General features: G+C 52.7%; 1 protein-coding gene across 1 annotated transcript in view; it reads left to right on the top strand.

The window, feature by feature from the left end:
• Positions 1-13,376, top strand: part of SLC4A5 (solute carrier family 4 (sodium bicarbonate cotransporter), member 5) — a gene marked incomplete at its 5' end in the record, with an annotated part of 15,544 nt that extends 2,168 nt beyond the window's left edge. The window contains 20 exons of the mRNA XM_010154719.1: positions 1-11; positions 336-391; positions 2,845-3,002; positions 3,099-3,186; positions 3,362-3,516; positions 3,872-4,015; positions 4,169-4,343; positions 4,693-4,826; positions 4,943-5,214; positions 7,763-7,824; positions 8,260-8,460; positions 8,841-8,954; positions 9,611-9,772; positions 10,723-10,901; positions 11,006-11,078; positions 11,241-11,309; positions 11,544-11,717; positions 11,877-12,038; positions 12,546-12,627; positions 13,342-13,376. The exon at positions 1-11 is cut by the window's left edge and continues 82 nt beyond it. Coding sequence (XP_010153021.1) covers positions 1-11; positions 336-391; positions 2,845-3,002; positions 3,099-3,186; positions 3,362-3,516; positions 3,872-4,015; positions 4,169-4,343; positions 4,693-4,826; positions 4,943-5,214; positions 7,763-7,824; positions 8,260-8,460; positions 8,841-8,954; positions 9,611-9,772; positions 10,723-10,901; positions 11,006-11,078; positions 11,241-11,309; positions 11,544-11,717; positions 11,877-12,038; positions 12,546-12,627; positions 13,342-13,376 — 2,506 coding nt within the window. The remainder of the gene's footprint in view (positions 12-335; positions 392-2,844; positions 3,003-3,098; positions 3,187-3,361; positions 3,517-3,871; positions 4,016-4,168; positions 4,344-4,692; positions 4,827-4,942; positions 5,215-7,762; positions 7,825-8,259; positions 8,461-8,840; positions 8,955-9,610; positions 9,773-10,722; positions 10,902-11,005; positions 11,079-11,240; positions 11,310-11,543; positions 11,718-11,876; positions 12,039-12,545; positions 12,628-13,341) is intronic.
• Between the last annotated feature and the right edge of the window lie 734 nt (positions 13,377-14,110).

Raw genomic sequence — 14,110 nt, 5'->3', positions numbered from 1 at the left:
CGGCCGCCTGCGTAAGCCAGGGAGGGCGGCGGGGAGGCAGAAGCAGTCCTAAAAGAAGCAGAAAAAGGATCAAGCTGCAATATGGGAGTGGGCGACTGCAATTACAATAAATGAGCTGTGGTTTGTGTAACCACGCGGTGACTGATGTCACAAAACTTCATATTCTTGGGTTTTCGTCTTGCTGCACCTGGTTTGCAAGCCCAGATGTAATAAATAACGGGTTTTTTTCTTTGCACTGAAGTCCCCCTGGCATGTTTTCTCCTTGCATGTGGGGCTGAAATTCAGCTGTGCATCACTGGGTGCTTTTCTCACCTTCTCTGCCTTATCTCCGTCAGGTCACGCGCAGAGTCGGAGCATGAACGACATCTCGGACACGCCGAGCACCGACCAGGTAATCACCCCCCCGACACAATGCAATGCTGTGAGGAGCATCTCCGACACAACCCACGCTGGGGCAGGGGCTCTGTGGTTGTTAAGGTCCATGTGAGCCTTGTGCAGCTTCGCTCGGTCGATAACCACACAAATTCCTAATTAGGGAGATTAATACACGTATTGATCCCTGCTAACTCATGGGGAAGCTGTCCCAGAAAGAATACCTGTGCCTGCAAGTTGAACATGGAATTAGGGACATGCAAGGATGCTGTTGTAGCTTGAGATCCTTAGGGTGGAGGAAAAATTCCTTAAGATCTTCAGTGGGGAAAGGAAATGAGCTGGAATCCTAAATCTTTATGAATTCTTGATGGTTTATTTCTGGATATGGCTCATAAATCCTAATGAGCAGGGATCCTAAAAGAGCCTTTGCGTGGCCGGGTAAGGGCAGGTTGCAGGGGGTAAATCCCATCCAAGCACTTGGGTCTGCAAACAGAAATACAGCTCTCGGGATAACAGTCTGTAAAGGGTCTGCAAACAGAAATACAGCTCTTGGGATAATGGTCTGCAAGTAGAGGCAGGTTCCATTTTTCCCTCCATTTGCACCAGCATGGACGTGGGTTTCTTTAATGCAAAGCCCAGCCGAGAGTCCATTAAGGGCTTTTTCTCTCTGGTTTGCTTTGGGACAGCTGGGAAGAGGTTAGGCTGCTCGGGCAGCTCATGGGCAGGTCTCTGCTCAGCGATGCGACGGGTCAGCAGGGTTTCGTGTCGTTATTTTGCTAGATGTCCCATCCTGACATCAAAGGCTATTTAGCTGGGAACTGTTGATGCATTATATGGGCTTTGCTTTCTTTTCATTTCTGTGTGATTGCAGTATAAACTGAAGGGAAAATTAAATGCGACGTGGGTTTGTAGGGGACTGCACGGGATGACAGTTGCTTTTCATAGAATCACAGAATCATAGAATGGTTTGGGGTGGGAGGGGCCTTAACCCTCCTCCAGTCCCACCCCCTGCCATGGGCAGGGACACCTTCCTCTAGACCAGGTTGCTCCAAGCCTCCTCCAGCCTGGCCTTGGACACTTCCAGGGATGGGGCATCCACAGCTTCTCTGGGCAACCTGTCCCAGTGTCTCCCCACCCTCTTCGGGAAGAATTTCTTCATCTCAATCTCCCTCTTTCCATTTAAACCCGTCAACCCTTGTCCTGTCTCTCCCTGACCTTGGAAAAAGTCCCTCCCAGCTTTCTTGTAGCCCCCCCAGGCACTGGAAGGGACTCTAAGGTCTCCCCGGAGCCTCCCCTTCTCCGGACTGAATACCTCAACTCCCCCAGCCTGTCCCCAGAGGGGTTCCAGCCCTCTGATCATTTTCCCCAGGATTGTCCTTGCTGGGCTTACCTGAGGTGACGCCATTTAGAGGGAAGCGAAGGATGGAAATTCATGTGTTGCTGGGAGCCCTGGCTGGGGATGCCACAGCATCAGGGAGTCAGAAGGTTTCCAGGGCACCTTCCAAAATTAGAGCTGTGATAAAGCAAGCCAACCGCTCACTAAGGAACCCCAAATATCAGCCTTCAGCAGTGGGGTGCGGAGGGTTAATCCCCAAATATGCAAAGCATTTAGGTTTAATCGCCCTATTAGGCCCACTACAAAGGGACTTTTTAAGTGTTGCATGAAGCTTAGTGGTCACTGTTAACTCCTGCCCTTGCTTATGCCAAGCTGCATTGGAGGAGTTGCTTTATTATTATTTTTTTTTTCCATTTGGGTTTAAAAGATTAGAAAGGGGAGAGCTTGCTGCCCGGCTCACATGCCTCCCCTCATGCTGGCATATAGATTATAATAACACCCTGCCTGGGTTGGTATTGAACCCTTTTAGACGAATAATGAAAGAGCTGCAGGGGAGAAGAGACCCAGGGAATAAATCCATGAATGAGGTTTCCTACTTCCATTATTTGTTCCTGCTCCAAGTATGAGACTGGGGTAAAATGATCTACAAAAACACCCCCAGTGCACAGTGCCGAGGGCTTTATGCATTATTTAGGGTCTTGGGGGAGCCTGGGGCTGCAGGGTTGCAAATAGACTTGCAAAAATGCATGCTGGCTTGCTCCAGGATCCGTATATTTTGGCTCAGATTTTCTGCAAGAGGATTGCATGGGGTTTTCCTTGCGTAGGCCCCAGCGCCACAAAGCACCTTTTGCAAACCACCCAGCCGCACGTTGTATTAGGGAGCCCCAAGCGTGTGGTTTCAAGTTAATCTCGGGCTTAGTGATGGTTTTGAGTAACAAAGAAATTCATCTTTATGAATTCTTGATGGTTTATTTTTGGATACGGCTCTTGATTCCCCATCCCTGGAAGCCCTGGGACCATCACAGATCAAGAGCTTTGAGCCTGTGGCTTCAGCTTTTGTATTCGGGATGTAGAAAAGAGGGCAGAAAGCCAAATTTAGGCAGCCGCTCCCTTCCCCACCCTCATCTTTCCAACAGCTGAAGAACAAGTTCATCAAGAAGATCCCCAAGGATGCGGAGGCCTCCAATGTGCTGGTGGGAGAAGTGGAGTTCCTGGAGAAGCCTTTTGTGGCTTTCGTGCGGCTCCTCCAAGCGACGATGCTTGGAGGGGTGACAGAGGTGCCCGTCCCCACCAGGTAAGTGCAATTCCTTCGGGTCCAAAGCAGCGAGTGGTCTCAAAACATGGATGCTGGTGGTCCAAGGTTGCCAACGCAGCGCCTTTCCCTTCCCAGGTTCCTCTTTATTCTCCTTGGTCCTGCGGGAAAAGCCAAATCCTACAATGAGATCGGCAGAGCCATCGCAACTCTCATGGTGGATGATGTGAGTAGATGCGACGCCCGGCCCTTGCTGGGAACCCCCTTGCTCAGAGCCAAGAAGAAAAAGCAATTTTCATCTTATTGCCCAAACCTTAAGCTTTAAAATCCCATAACGACGTGGGACATGTGCGTGCCGGATGCCTTTCCCAGGCTGACACCTCTCCTCTCTTGACCCCCAGCTCTTCAGCGACGTTGCCTACAAAGCCCGGGACAGAGAAGACCTGATCGCAGGCATAGATGAGTTTCTGGATGAAGTCATTGTCCTGCCACCTGGCGAGTGGGACCCCAACATTAGGATTGAGCCACCCAAAAAAGTGCCCTCGGCTGAGAAGAGGTGGGTGGGAGACGTGGGGTGGGTCCCAGCCCTGTGGCCATCCCCATCTCTCCTGTTCCGGAGATGCTGGAGGAGAGCAGCTTTGCTGGACTTCATCCCTAGAAATAACCTCTGCAAATGTTCCAGAAATGCTGTTTTTCAGCAGTTTTTGCCACCAGATAAACTCAGAGTTGCTTCCACTCTACAAAACCTGCATCACCCCCCTGGGTTGAGCAAATCCAGCTCTTGATCTTTCCAAATTCACCCAAAATCCAAACTTTAGTGCAGGCGGAAAGCTGCTCCGTGGCCTTGGTCATGGACCCTGCACCAGGCCTGGCGTGGTGCCGTGGCTGATACCGATGGGTCTCTCCCACAGGAAATCGGTTTTCTCGCTGAACGAGGTGGGGCAGATGAACGGCACAGCCGGCGGAGCAGGCGCTGGGGGCGGTGGAGGAGGCAGTGACGATGGAGAGATGCCCGAAGTGCACGAAATCGGGGAAGAGCTCGCCTGGACTGGCAGGTGAGCAGCACCCCCAGCATCTCCTGCTCGATCACCCCGAGGTCTCCTGGGGCACGGGGGGGTGAAATCCTTTTTGGGCACAGGCTTTTGCATGGCGCCGAATCTGTTTTGGTGGAAGGCACGTGCATCTGGTCCTTGGTGGTGTCTCCCCAGGTTTTGCGGTGGCCTCTATTTGGATATCAAGAGGAAGCTGCCCTGGTTCCCGAGCGACTTCTACGAAGGCTTTCATATCCAGTCCATCTCTGCCATCTTGTTCATCTACCTGGGCTGCATCACCAACGCCATCACGTTCGGGGGCTTGCTCGGGGACGCTACGGACAACTACCAGGTTGAGTGCAAGGAGGGGTGGGGGGTTACTTTGGCTTGGGAACAGCAAGCAGGGATGGGATGGGACGGGATGGGATGGGACGGGATAGGACGGGCTTTACCCTCCTTGTGCCATGCCAAGCTTTCATGCTGGGGATGGAAATACATTGCCAAGCGGGACTGGCAACCCTGAAATACCCAGAGGATGGGAAAACCCATCTCAATGGCAATGCCAGGAGCAAGGAGACATGGTCCCAGCCATTCTATATAGGTCCAACCATTGGTCCTTAATTTCCATCTCCATCTGGGGTGTCCGTGGGGTTGTAACGTGGCACAGCATTACCATAATTCTGGGTTTGCTACGTCCCCAGGGCGTCATGGAGAGCTTCCTCGGCACGGCAATGGCAGGGTCCATGTTTTGCCTCTTCGCTGGGCAGCCGCTCATCATCCTCAGCAGCACTGGCCCCATCCTCATCTTCGAGAAGCTGCTCTTCGACTTCAGCAAGTAGGTGCTTGGGCGATGCTGGAGGGGTCCGGGACCCATCCATACTGGGGTGGGAGCTGTCCTTCAGCCCACAGCGGGCTCTCACGGGGCCGCTCTCGCCTTGTCGCCACTTTCAGAGGCAACGGCATTGACTACATGGAGTTCCGCCTCTGGATCGGCTTGCACTCTGCCCTACAGTGCCTTATCCTGGTGGCCACCGATGCCAGCTTCATTATAAAGTACATCACCCGCTTTACGGAGGAAGGCTTCTCCACCCTCATCAGCTTCATCTTCATCTATGATGCCATCAAGAAGATGATCGGAGCTTTTAAGTACTATCCCATCAATTCGGACTTCAAGCCGGACTACGTGACCATGTACAAGTGCGAGTGCATCGCTCCCGACCCAGGTGAGTACACATCTTCTTCGGCACCAGATGGGGAGGGGTTGGGGGGTCCCACCACGCATAAATCCCACCGGATTGTTGGCCGAGGACATGGAAGGAGGCAGCTACCCAGTCAGCATGGGATGGAGAGACCTCGTTTTCCTCCTCTGAGGGTGCTTTTGGGCAAGATGGAAGCCTTGTTCCCCATGGATGAACACGTCGGTGTTTGCTGGGACATGGTGAACGGAGACGAAGAGACGGGGCCTCATCCTGGAGCAGCCAGACCTGGATGGATAAAAAGGAAATATGGGAAAACAAAAGACATTTTAGGTCATTAATTCCAGCCTGCTGCTGATGGACACTTGTTCTCTGGAAAATACGCTGTGGGGGGTTTGTCCTCTCCTGTGTCTGGGACACCCCAGGATGTCCCAGCTGGATGTGGAAACCTCCTCGGACTGTTTTTTCTCCTCTTTCTTACTCCTTTTCAAAAAGAAGATGCCATCGGGCCTCTTTTGAAGGCTTCCCTGGTTTTCCTCTTGGACAGACGTATGACACGAATTATGCAGCTCAGGTGCTCCCGCTGCCACCTGGAAGGGAGCGGAGATCTTCGCTTTGGGCTGATGGCAGCAACCACCTTCTCTCAGATGAGGTGAATTTCGTTTAAAAGTCAAAATGCTAACAGTTTTGGAGAGGATCAACTGCAGACAGAGGAAACAAAGAGGTGTGATTGTGAAGCTCTCCCCACACATAAAAGCATCCAGGACCTGCCACGCAGCACATTCCAAATCCATTTGTCATTGGAAGAAGAGCTGTTACCTGCCGTGATGGAAATAACATTTATTGGGTTTGATTTTGTATTTTCTCTCCATTTCTGTTTATCAACCACCGCTGAATGACCCGATCCTGTTGGGTGTTGAAAGCCCAGCAGTCAGTGGGGAGCACCCACAGACAACGTAGTCCTTTCTGAACCGAAACCCTCCCACATTCGACCTGCAGGAAAGCGAAGCCTGATGCCCGACGCCATCCCCAGGGGACTGAAATACCCCAAACGGGACCATGACCACCTCCATCCACCTGCGTGTGCCGGCCTCTGCCCGGCAGCACCCGCCGCCGTGGCTTAACACAGTGGGAAGGCGAAGCCTTTACCCTCCAGGGAAGTCTCCTCCTTTTCCAAGCCCCCATCCCAAGCAAACCCCAGGTGGCCAAGAGGCATTTGAACCCCAAAAACCTTAAGCCTCTTGGCAACCCAGCCCCATTCCTCGCCCTTGCTGCCCCAGGCACCTAAGGCAGAGGTGTCTGTGTCGGCTTTTCCATTCCTTTAGATACTGAAAAATTATGTTTATTCCCCCTACAGCCTTTTTTTAAAATATTTTTTAATTAGTTCTGATTTTTGATTATTATAACTGATTTGTACCATATTTGTCTCTGCTGCACACATCAATTCGGGCTGATTTCAATCTCAAGTGAGTATCGCCTTCTGAATATTAAAACTATTTTAATATTTGATACTCTTCCCCTGTGGAGGTTTAGTTGTTATTTTTTTTTCCCCATGTATTTTACTTTTCTCTCTGCTCTGCTAAAAGGGTTTATGTAGAGCCCTCAGGGGTCCTCTCTTAAAATACCACCAGTGGTATACTACCCTTTAAATTGTAGAAATCACAAATAAAGCAGGTTTCTGGAAAATTAAAAGGTTATGGAGGAAAAAAAATAGTAATAACAATAATAATAATATTGTTTTTAATGCTGGGTTTGCCAGCACCGTTTCCCGGAGCCTGGTTTCAGCAGCCCCAGGGTCTCTGCTTCTAACCCAGCAATCGCTTCTCCTTCATTAATCCTCGGTGCTGGGGATGGAGCCGGCAGGTCGGGGCAGCCGAAATTCCCACTTGACGCACGAAGAGGATGGACCAGAGGGAAGAGGGGGGTCAGAGCGGTCCCGAACCCCGCTTAGGGGCACCCATAAAGAATGTGGGTGCTCCTGAAGCCGTGGAGCTGCGTCACCCGAAGAGCCGAGCGGACCTGCTTTTTGCACTGGAGGAGAAGGTGCTGGGGGTTGGATGGAGTTTTTTGCAGTGAGACACCACAACACCCCTAAAATATTTTTTAAAAAACCCCAAAAAACACCGAATAAGAAAAGCAAATTGGGCATGATTGGGTGTCACCTCTCCAAAAATAACAGGCTACTTTTTCCATCTTTATCTCCATGAGGGTGCTTGACCCCATTGCCAGCGGCTTCCCTGGGAAGCTCCTAAAAATTCTGGAAGCTGGGAAGCTCCTAAAAATACCTCGTCCCCCCAGCACTCACCAGCCCCGGGGGGAGAAGGCGCCGAAGGAGCAGCCGTGTTCTCCGCCAGCGCGTGGGATTAATCAGGGAGAAGTTGTTGCGGGGTTAGAAACGGGGAGTTTTCTCCCCAAATCCTGGTCTGCCCTCGGGATAGCCATAAACCTCAATAGCAAACTCCTTTCCTGCAGCCAATGCGACCTTGTTCAATGCTTCAGCTCCAGTGGCACCAAACACCACACCAAAAACCTCGGTATTAGCCATAAACCTCAATAACAAACTCCTTTCCTGCAGCCAATGCGACCTTGTTCAATGCTTCAGCTCCAGTGGCACCAAACACCACTAACGTTTCTCTGGTAAGCGGGTTTGCTCATCCCCATGGGAAATTTGGGACAAGGGAGGGCAAATCCCAGGGACTTTTGCATCCGGGGAACAACACGTGCCAGCTCGGAGGGAGGGAAACGGGAGGGGTTGCATTAATTTGGGTTCCCGGTTGAGGTTGGCAGCTCCATATCCCCCCTTTTTTGCCCAAATTAATAGCAGCTCTGGGGTTTTCCTGTGGCTGTGGGGCTCCCGGGGGCAGCGACCCTGGGAAATAGCCCTTTCCTTGCACGCTGTAATTGCTTAAAATTCTAATTTTGCCTTTTTGCTGGGAAATCCCTCTTTCTTTGCATGCTGCAATTGCTTAAAATCCTAATTTTGCTTTTTTGGCTGGTAAATACACTTTTCCTTGCATACTGTAATTACTTTAAATGCTAATTTTTCTTTTTTTGGGGGGGGGTTCTCCCCAGTACAATGCTATTAACGTAACAGCTCTGGACTGGACTCAGCTGAGTAAGAAGGAGTGTCTCAAATACGGCGGCAGCTTAGTGGGGAAATCCTGTAAATTCGTGCCCGACCTGGCCCTTATGTCCTTCATCCTCTTCTTCGGGACCTACTCCATGACCCTGACCCTGAAAAAATTCAAATTCAGCCGCTATTTCCCCACCAAGGTAAGGAAAGCGCCGGGGTTTACTCTCCTCTTTTCCAAAAGGTGGGAGAAACGGGAAGTGCCGGTTTCTTTGCTGGATGCAAAGAGCTCCAAGAAAATAAATCCATATTTCTAGGAGACGTTGGTAGCAATTAGGAGAATATTCCCTGAGCTTTTAACTGCTGATTTGGCTCTTGCATGCTGAATAACCCATCCCATTGCGATGCAAGGGGGGAGAAAATCCTCATTTTGTGGGTTATACCCATGTTACCGGCAGGTGAGAGGCGTTGGAAAGCCCCAGGGAAGGATGCCGACGCCGGAGCAAACCTCTCCATCCCATTAACTGCCCTTTCCATCCCATTAATTGCCCTTTCCACCCCCATTTCCCTGTCTTGCCTCCAGGTCAGGGCTTTCATTGCCGATTTTTCCAATGTCTTCTCCATCCTCCTCTTCTGCGGAGTGGATGCCTGTTTCGGACTGGACACCCCTAAGCTCCATATCCCCAGTATCATCAAGGTTCGGCCGCACTGGGGGGGAACCCCTCACCTCTCTGCTCGTGCTCTCTTTCCAGCTCCTCACCAGTTTTGGGGGAAAATTGCAGCTCCTGCGGTCTCTGGGCACCTTAAAAGCTACTTTAGTCTTTTCTGGGGGAATATTCTAATTCTGTGCCTTTTTTTCCTTCTTTTTTGTTTTGTTGGTTTTCCCCCCCTTTTCTCTTTCTCTCCCTCCCGGCAGCTGCGTAAACTTATTAGCGATTTCTCTATCTTTATGTCCATACTAATGTTTGTGGGGCTGGATGTGCTTTTCGGACTCAACACCCCAAAGCTCCAAGTGCCTACTGATTTTAAGGTAATAAAAAAGCAATAAATTCCCTTTCCGGAAGCGTTGCTGAAAATTTCTCTTCCCCCATCCAGGGTATCGCTGTTGGTGATGTGGGGAGTCCCAGTGAGCATCCGGGAAAAATTTGAGATGGAGGGATGTGGGTGCAGGGGGTGGTTTGTGTCCTGATGTGTGGTGGTGAGATTCAGGGATGGATAAGGGATAGGATGAGGCAATGGGGTTGGGAGGTGATGTGGGGCTTCCAAAAATGTCAGCACTTGGGTTTTTTCCTCTTCCTGACCCATGCCCGGGCTCAGCCGCTGTGTCCAAGCCCTCTCTCTTCCCACCCCCAGCCCACACGCGTGGACCGAGGGTGGTTCGTGTTTCCCTTTGGGAAGAACCCGTGGTGGGTTTACCTGGCAAGTGCCCTGCCCGCTCTCCTCGTCACCATCCTCATCTTCATGGACCAGCAGATCACAGCCGTCATTGTCAACAGGAAGGAGCACAAGCTGCGGGTGAGCCGGGATGCATCCCATGCTCGGGGGCACAGCATCCCGCTGGGTACTGCCCGCATCCCTGCGAGCACCCACTTTTGGGGTGGGGGATCAGGTGCTCCTGCAAGGCGTGGGAGGGTTCACCCTGGTTCGGCACGCTCTGCAAAGCAGGGGCTCATCCTTTCCTTTGCAAGCTGGATTTTTGGGGTGCAAACCCTCCAGGGGGTTAAATTCCCCTGATAGATAGTGGGGTGCAAGGGGGTGATGTGGGGTGGGCTGCAGCAGTGCAGGGTGCAGCAGGGGTATACAGAGTGGGGTGCTTCAGGATGATGTGAGGTGGTGAAGGGTGCAGTGTGGCGATGTGGAGTACATCAGGGTGATGGGGGGTGATGCAGGGTGATGTGGGGTGATGCAGGGTGGAGCATGGCAATGTGGGGTGCTTCAGGTGATACAGGGTGCTTCAGGAGCATGTGGAGTGATGCAGGGAAATATGGGGTGATGTGGGGTGCTTCAGGATATTGTGGGGTGATGCAGGGTGCTTCAGGAGCACATGGGGTGCTTCAGGGGGATGCAGGATGCACCATGGCAATGCAGGTGCACTATGGCAATGTGGGGGGTGGCATCAGAACAATGTGGGGTGCACTGCAATACTGATGGGTGATGCAGGGTGCACTGCGGGGAATGCAGGGTGTACCATGGCAAAGTGGGGTGCCTCAGGGGTGCTTCAGGATGACATGGGGTGATGCAGGGTGCAGCAGGGTGATGCAGAGCACTCTGCAGTGACACAGGGTGATATGGGGTGAACTATGGTGATATGGGGTGCACCGTGGCCATGTGGGATGATTCAGGGGTTGCACTGGGGGGTAGCAGGGTGCATCCCAGGAGAAAGCCCACCTTGCTGGGTTCTGGGACGAATATAGGAATAGCCTCATGAGCTGTGTGCCCCCCCCTCAACCCTCCTGGTGTTGCAGAAAGCAGCGGGCTACCACCTGGACCTGTTCTGGGTGGGCATCCTCATGGCCGTCTGCTCCTTCATGGGGCTGCCCTGGTACGTGGCGGCCACCGTCATCTCCATCGCCCACATCGACAGCTTGAAGATGGAGACGGAGACCAGCGCCCCCGGGGAGCAGCCCCAATTCCTGGGCGTCAGGTGAGGAAGGCTCAGCCATGCTCTTCCTTGGGGTGGAGGGGTATTCCAGACGCAGCAGCGGGTTCAGCCAGCACGGCCTCATCCTCCTTCTTTCACCGTTCCAGGGAGCAGAGAGTGACGGGCATCATCGTCTTCGTGCTGACGGGGATTTCCGTCTTCCTGGCCCCTATCCTGAAGGTAAAACATCCCCATCCCTGCTCCTTCCCTGAAGATATCTGGGGACCTGGGGAGAAAAAGCTGGATTTCCCTGCCTCCATGGCCCCCAGCGTTGGTCCCCGTTTCCCTGGAAGGAGCTGCCGCATCCCTTGGGATAAGCACCATGTTTTTCTGTGTTCCCAGTACATCCCCATGCCGGTGCTGTACGGCGTCTTCCTGTACATGGGCGTCGCGTCGCTGAACGGCATCCAGGTACGCACTCTTCCTCCTCAATGGCCATGTCCTACGCCGGGGCAAAAAGGGGGATTTTGACCCCCAAATTTGCATGCGTCCAACATTTCCAGCAGCATGGGACAGCAGATATGCAAAACCCTCCAAGAAACATCAAAAAGCCCCAGATTTTCCCCATTATGGAGACAAAAAGAGGGTTGATCTGAGCCTGGGGAATGGAGCCGAGGGTTAACGCCGGCCTTCATCCCTCCGCAGTTTTGGGACCGCTGCAAGCTCTTCCTCATGCCAGCCAAGCACCAACCCGACTACGTCTTCCTCCGGCACGTGCCGCTGCGCCGCATCCACCTCTTCACGCTGGTGCAGATCGTCTGCCTGGCCATCCTCTGGATCCTCAAATCCACCGTGGCCGCCATCATCTTCCCCGTCATGGTAAGGCCTTCCCCCAGGCTGCTCTTGCAGCCTCGCTTAGAAGGATTTTTTGAGATTTAAGGAAATTTTGGCAAGCGTGGCTCGGTTCCGTGATGGTCCCCAGGTCTTGGGATGACAGATGCTGCTGCAGATCCTGCTCTTGCATCTCTCCCCTCCTAGATTTTAGCCCTGATCCTGGTGAGGCGGCTGCTGGATTTTGTCTTCTCCCAACACGACCTGGCCTGGATTGACAACATCATCCCCGAGAAGGAGAAGAAGAAAGAGGATGATAAGAAAAAGAAGAAAAAAGGCAACAAAGGAGACAGCAGCAGCGACGAGGAGGTTGGTGTGGGATGGGTGGGGAGCTCCTGTGGATGGCAGGGACATCCCGGACCGGCTGGGGAGGGAAAGGTCCCACCGAAACTTCCAGGTCGGTGGGTTTGGGATGAAGATCTTTGATTCATGGAGGTGTTTCACTGCATGTATAGCACGGGCTGATTGAGGGGCCTTAAGTGATGCTTAGGGGCTGGCTGGAAGCTCCAGGGGATGCTCAAAGTGTCCTGAAAGCTGGAAAATTGTGGCCAGAATTAACTCCTAAGGGAAAAGAGCCAAAATCCCTTGGCTCAGGGTAGGGCACCCATCGCACGGTGGCAAAGCATCATTAAAGCCTGGAAGCCCCTGCTGCAGACCCTTCCCCGGGCAGAAGGACTGACAGTTGATGTGGGAAGAGGAAGGCAAAGCCTCCTCCTCCTTGTGCACCCACCTCCTTGTGTCCCTTTGGGTGCTCCAGCTGGTCTCAGAGCCCACCCAGGCACTGCCTTCACCGAATTTCCCTGCTTTTTTCCCCAGTTCCCACCTCCCTCAGTCATTAAGATCCCCATGGAGCCCCTGCCATCGCAGCCCCAAAACGGGGGTCCCCATTGCCTCAGCCGTAAGTAAAGAGCCTCAGGAGCCGCTCTCGCATTCCCTACCGCTTCCTAACCCCCCGCAACAGGGTCTGCTCGGGCGCCCGTGGCACTAACCCGCTCTAAAACCAACAGCCTGGATCCATCCTGCCGAAGCGGGAACGAGGACTTGCTGTATTCAAAGCAGGTTTGAGGGAGGCAGTGGGCTCGGTGCCGTGATAATTTTGTATTCCAGGTGGCTGGGAAGCCAGGACTCACCTGGGTCTCCCCCTTCAGAGGATGCTGATGGGGCCTTTTAAAAAAATATCTGTATTTGGGAAGGTTTTGAGCCCCCAGAAGCAGGGGATGCAGAGGTTGTGGTGGCATTATCCCAGCTGTGAAAGAGCAAATATATTCAATTGGGCTCAAATACCTGAGCCGGTGCAAAGCCAGCCATGACCAAAAATATTTGTAATAATCTGGATGAGTTTATTCCAGCTCGGCACCAGGTCGCATCGTGACGCCAGCAAGTTTTAACGCAATAATTCATTGATTCTGTCCTCAAGCTGCTGCTAGCAGGGGCTGGCGGGGCCTTTTTCCTTCTCTAATCACCCCAAAAATCAGCATTTCCCAGGAGCTTTTCTCCTCCTCCCACCATCTGGAGGATGCTGGACCCAGTGGCAGGTTGGAGGGGGGGATGACTGTTTTTTTGGGGGACTCCTTGCTCTCTTGGGAAGTGTTTCACCTCCGTGTCCCCCCAGGAAAGAGGTCCTCCACCTGGAGCTTTGCGTTCTGATTCCTCCCCAAACGGTTCAGACATGGATCGCAGGTAAACGGCACCGAACGGGCTCCCCCGTCTGCTCCCCCATCCCCAAGGGACCAGCACCCACTGTGGAGACATTTTCGGGATCACCAGCCGATGCCTGTGGCTGAGCATCGCTTGCTCAAGCCAGTTGCCATCGTTCTCGGGCATTTCTGAAATATCTGAGGATATTTTCGCAGCATCCCTCTGCATTTCGGGTGCTGTCACTTGCTGGCTCTCAGGTTGTCGGGAGTGGGGCTGCGTGGAATGACAGATTCCCAAGCCTGGCACGAGAGGGTTTATAGCAGGAAAAGTGCCGATGGGTAACGGCCACGGGGATTTTTAGGATGGGATGTACATCTGAATCCTGGAAGCTTGGGATTATTCTCCATCTGCAGCCACGAATTCTGCAGATTGTCCGTATTAAATGCATAATATCATATTTTTAGGATTTTTTTACTGGCGATAGCATCATCTGGAGCTCTTTGCTGGGGATGCTGGGGTGGTTTTGGGATGCGGGGACACTCACTCCCCTCTCTCCTCAGTATCACGCTTCACCTGAAGATTTCGTGCCCGTCATCTCCCGCATTTAACTACTCCCGAAACCCCATCTGCGCCGTGCCCCAGGTGAAGATAGAGATGGAGTCGGACTACGAGGACACCGACACCGAAAAACAACCGCGGGACATGGGCAGTGAGACCACGCTATAGCCCGGCGCAGTGCTTCC

The sequence above is a fragment of the Eurypyga helias genome, unplaced genomic scaffold, assembly GCF_000690775.1.
Source record: "Eurypyga helias isolate BGI_N326 unplaced genomic scaffold, ASM69077v1 scaffold30990, whole genome shotgun sequence".
In the NCBI taxonomy this organism is placed as follows: domain Eukaryota; kingdom Metazoa; phylum Chordata; class Aves; order Eurypygiformes; family Eurypygidae; genus Eurypyga; species Eurypyga helias.
This window is presented reverse-complemented; position numbering and strand designations above follow the sequence as displayed.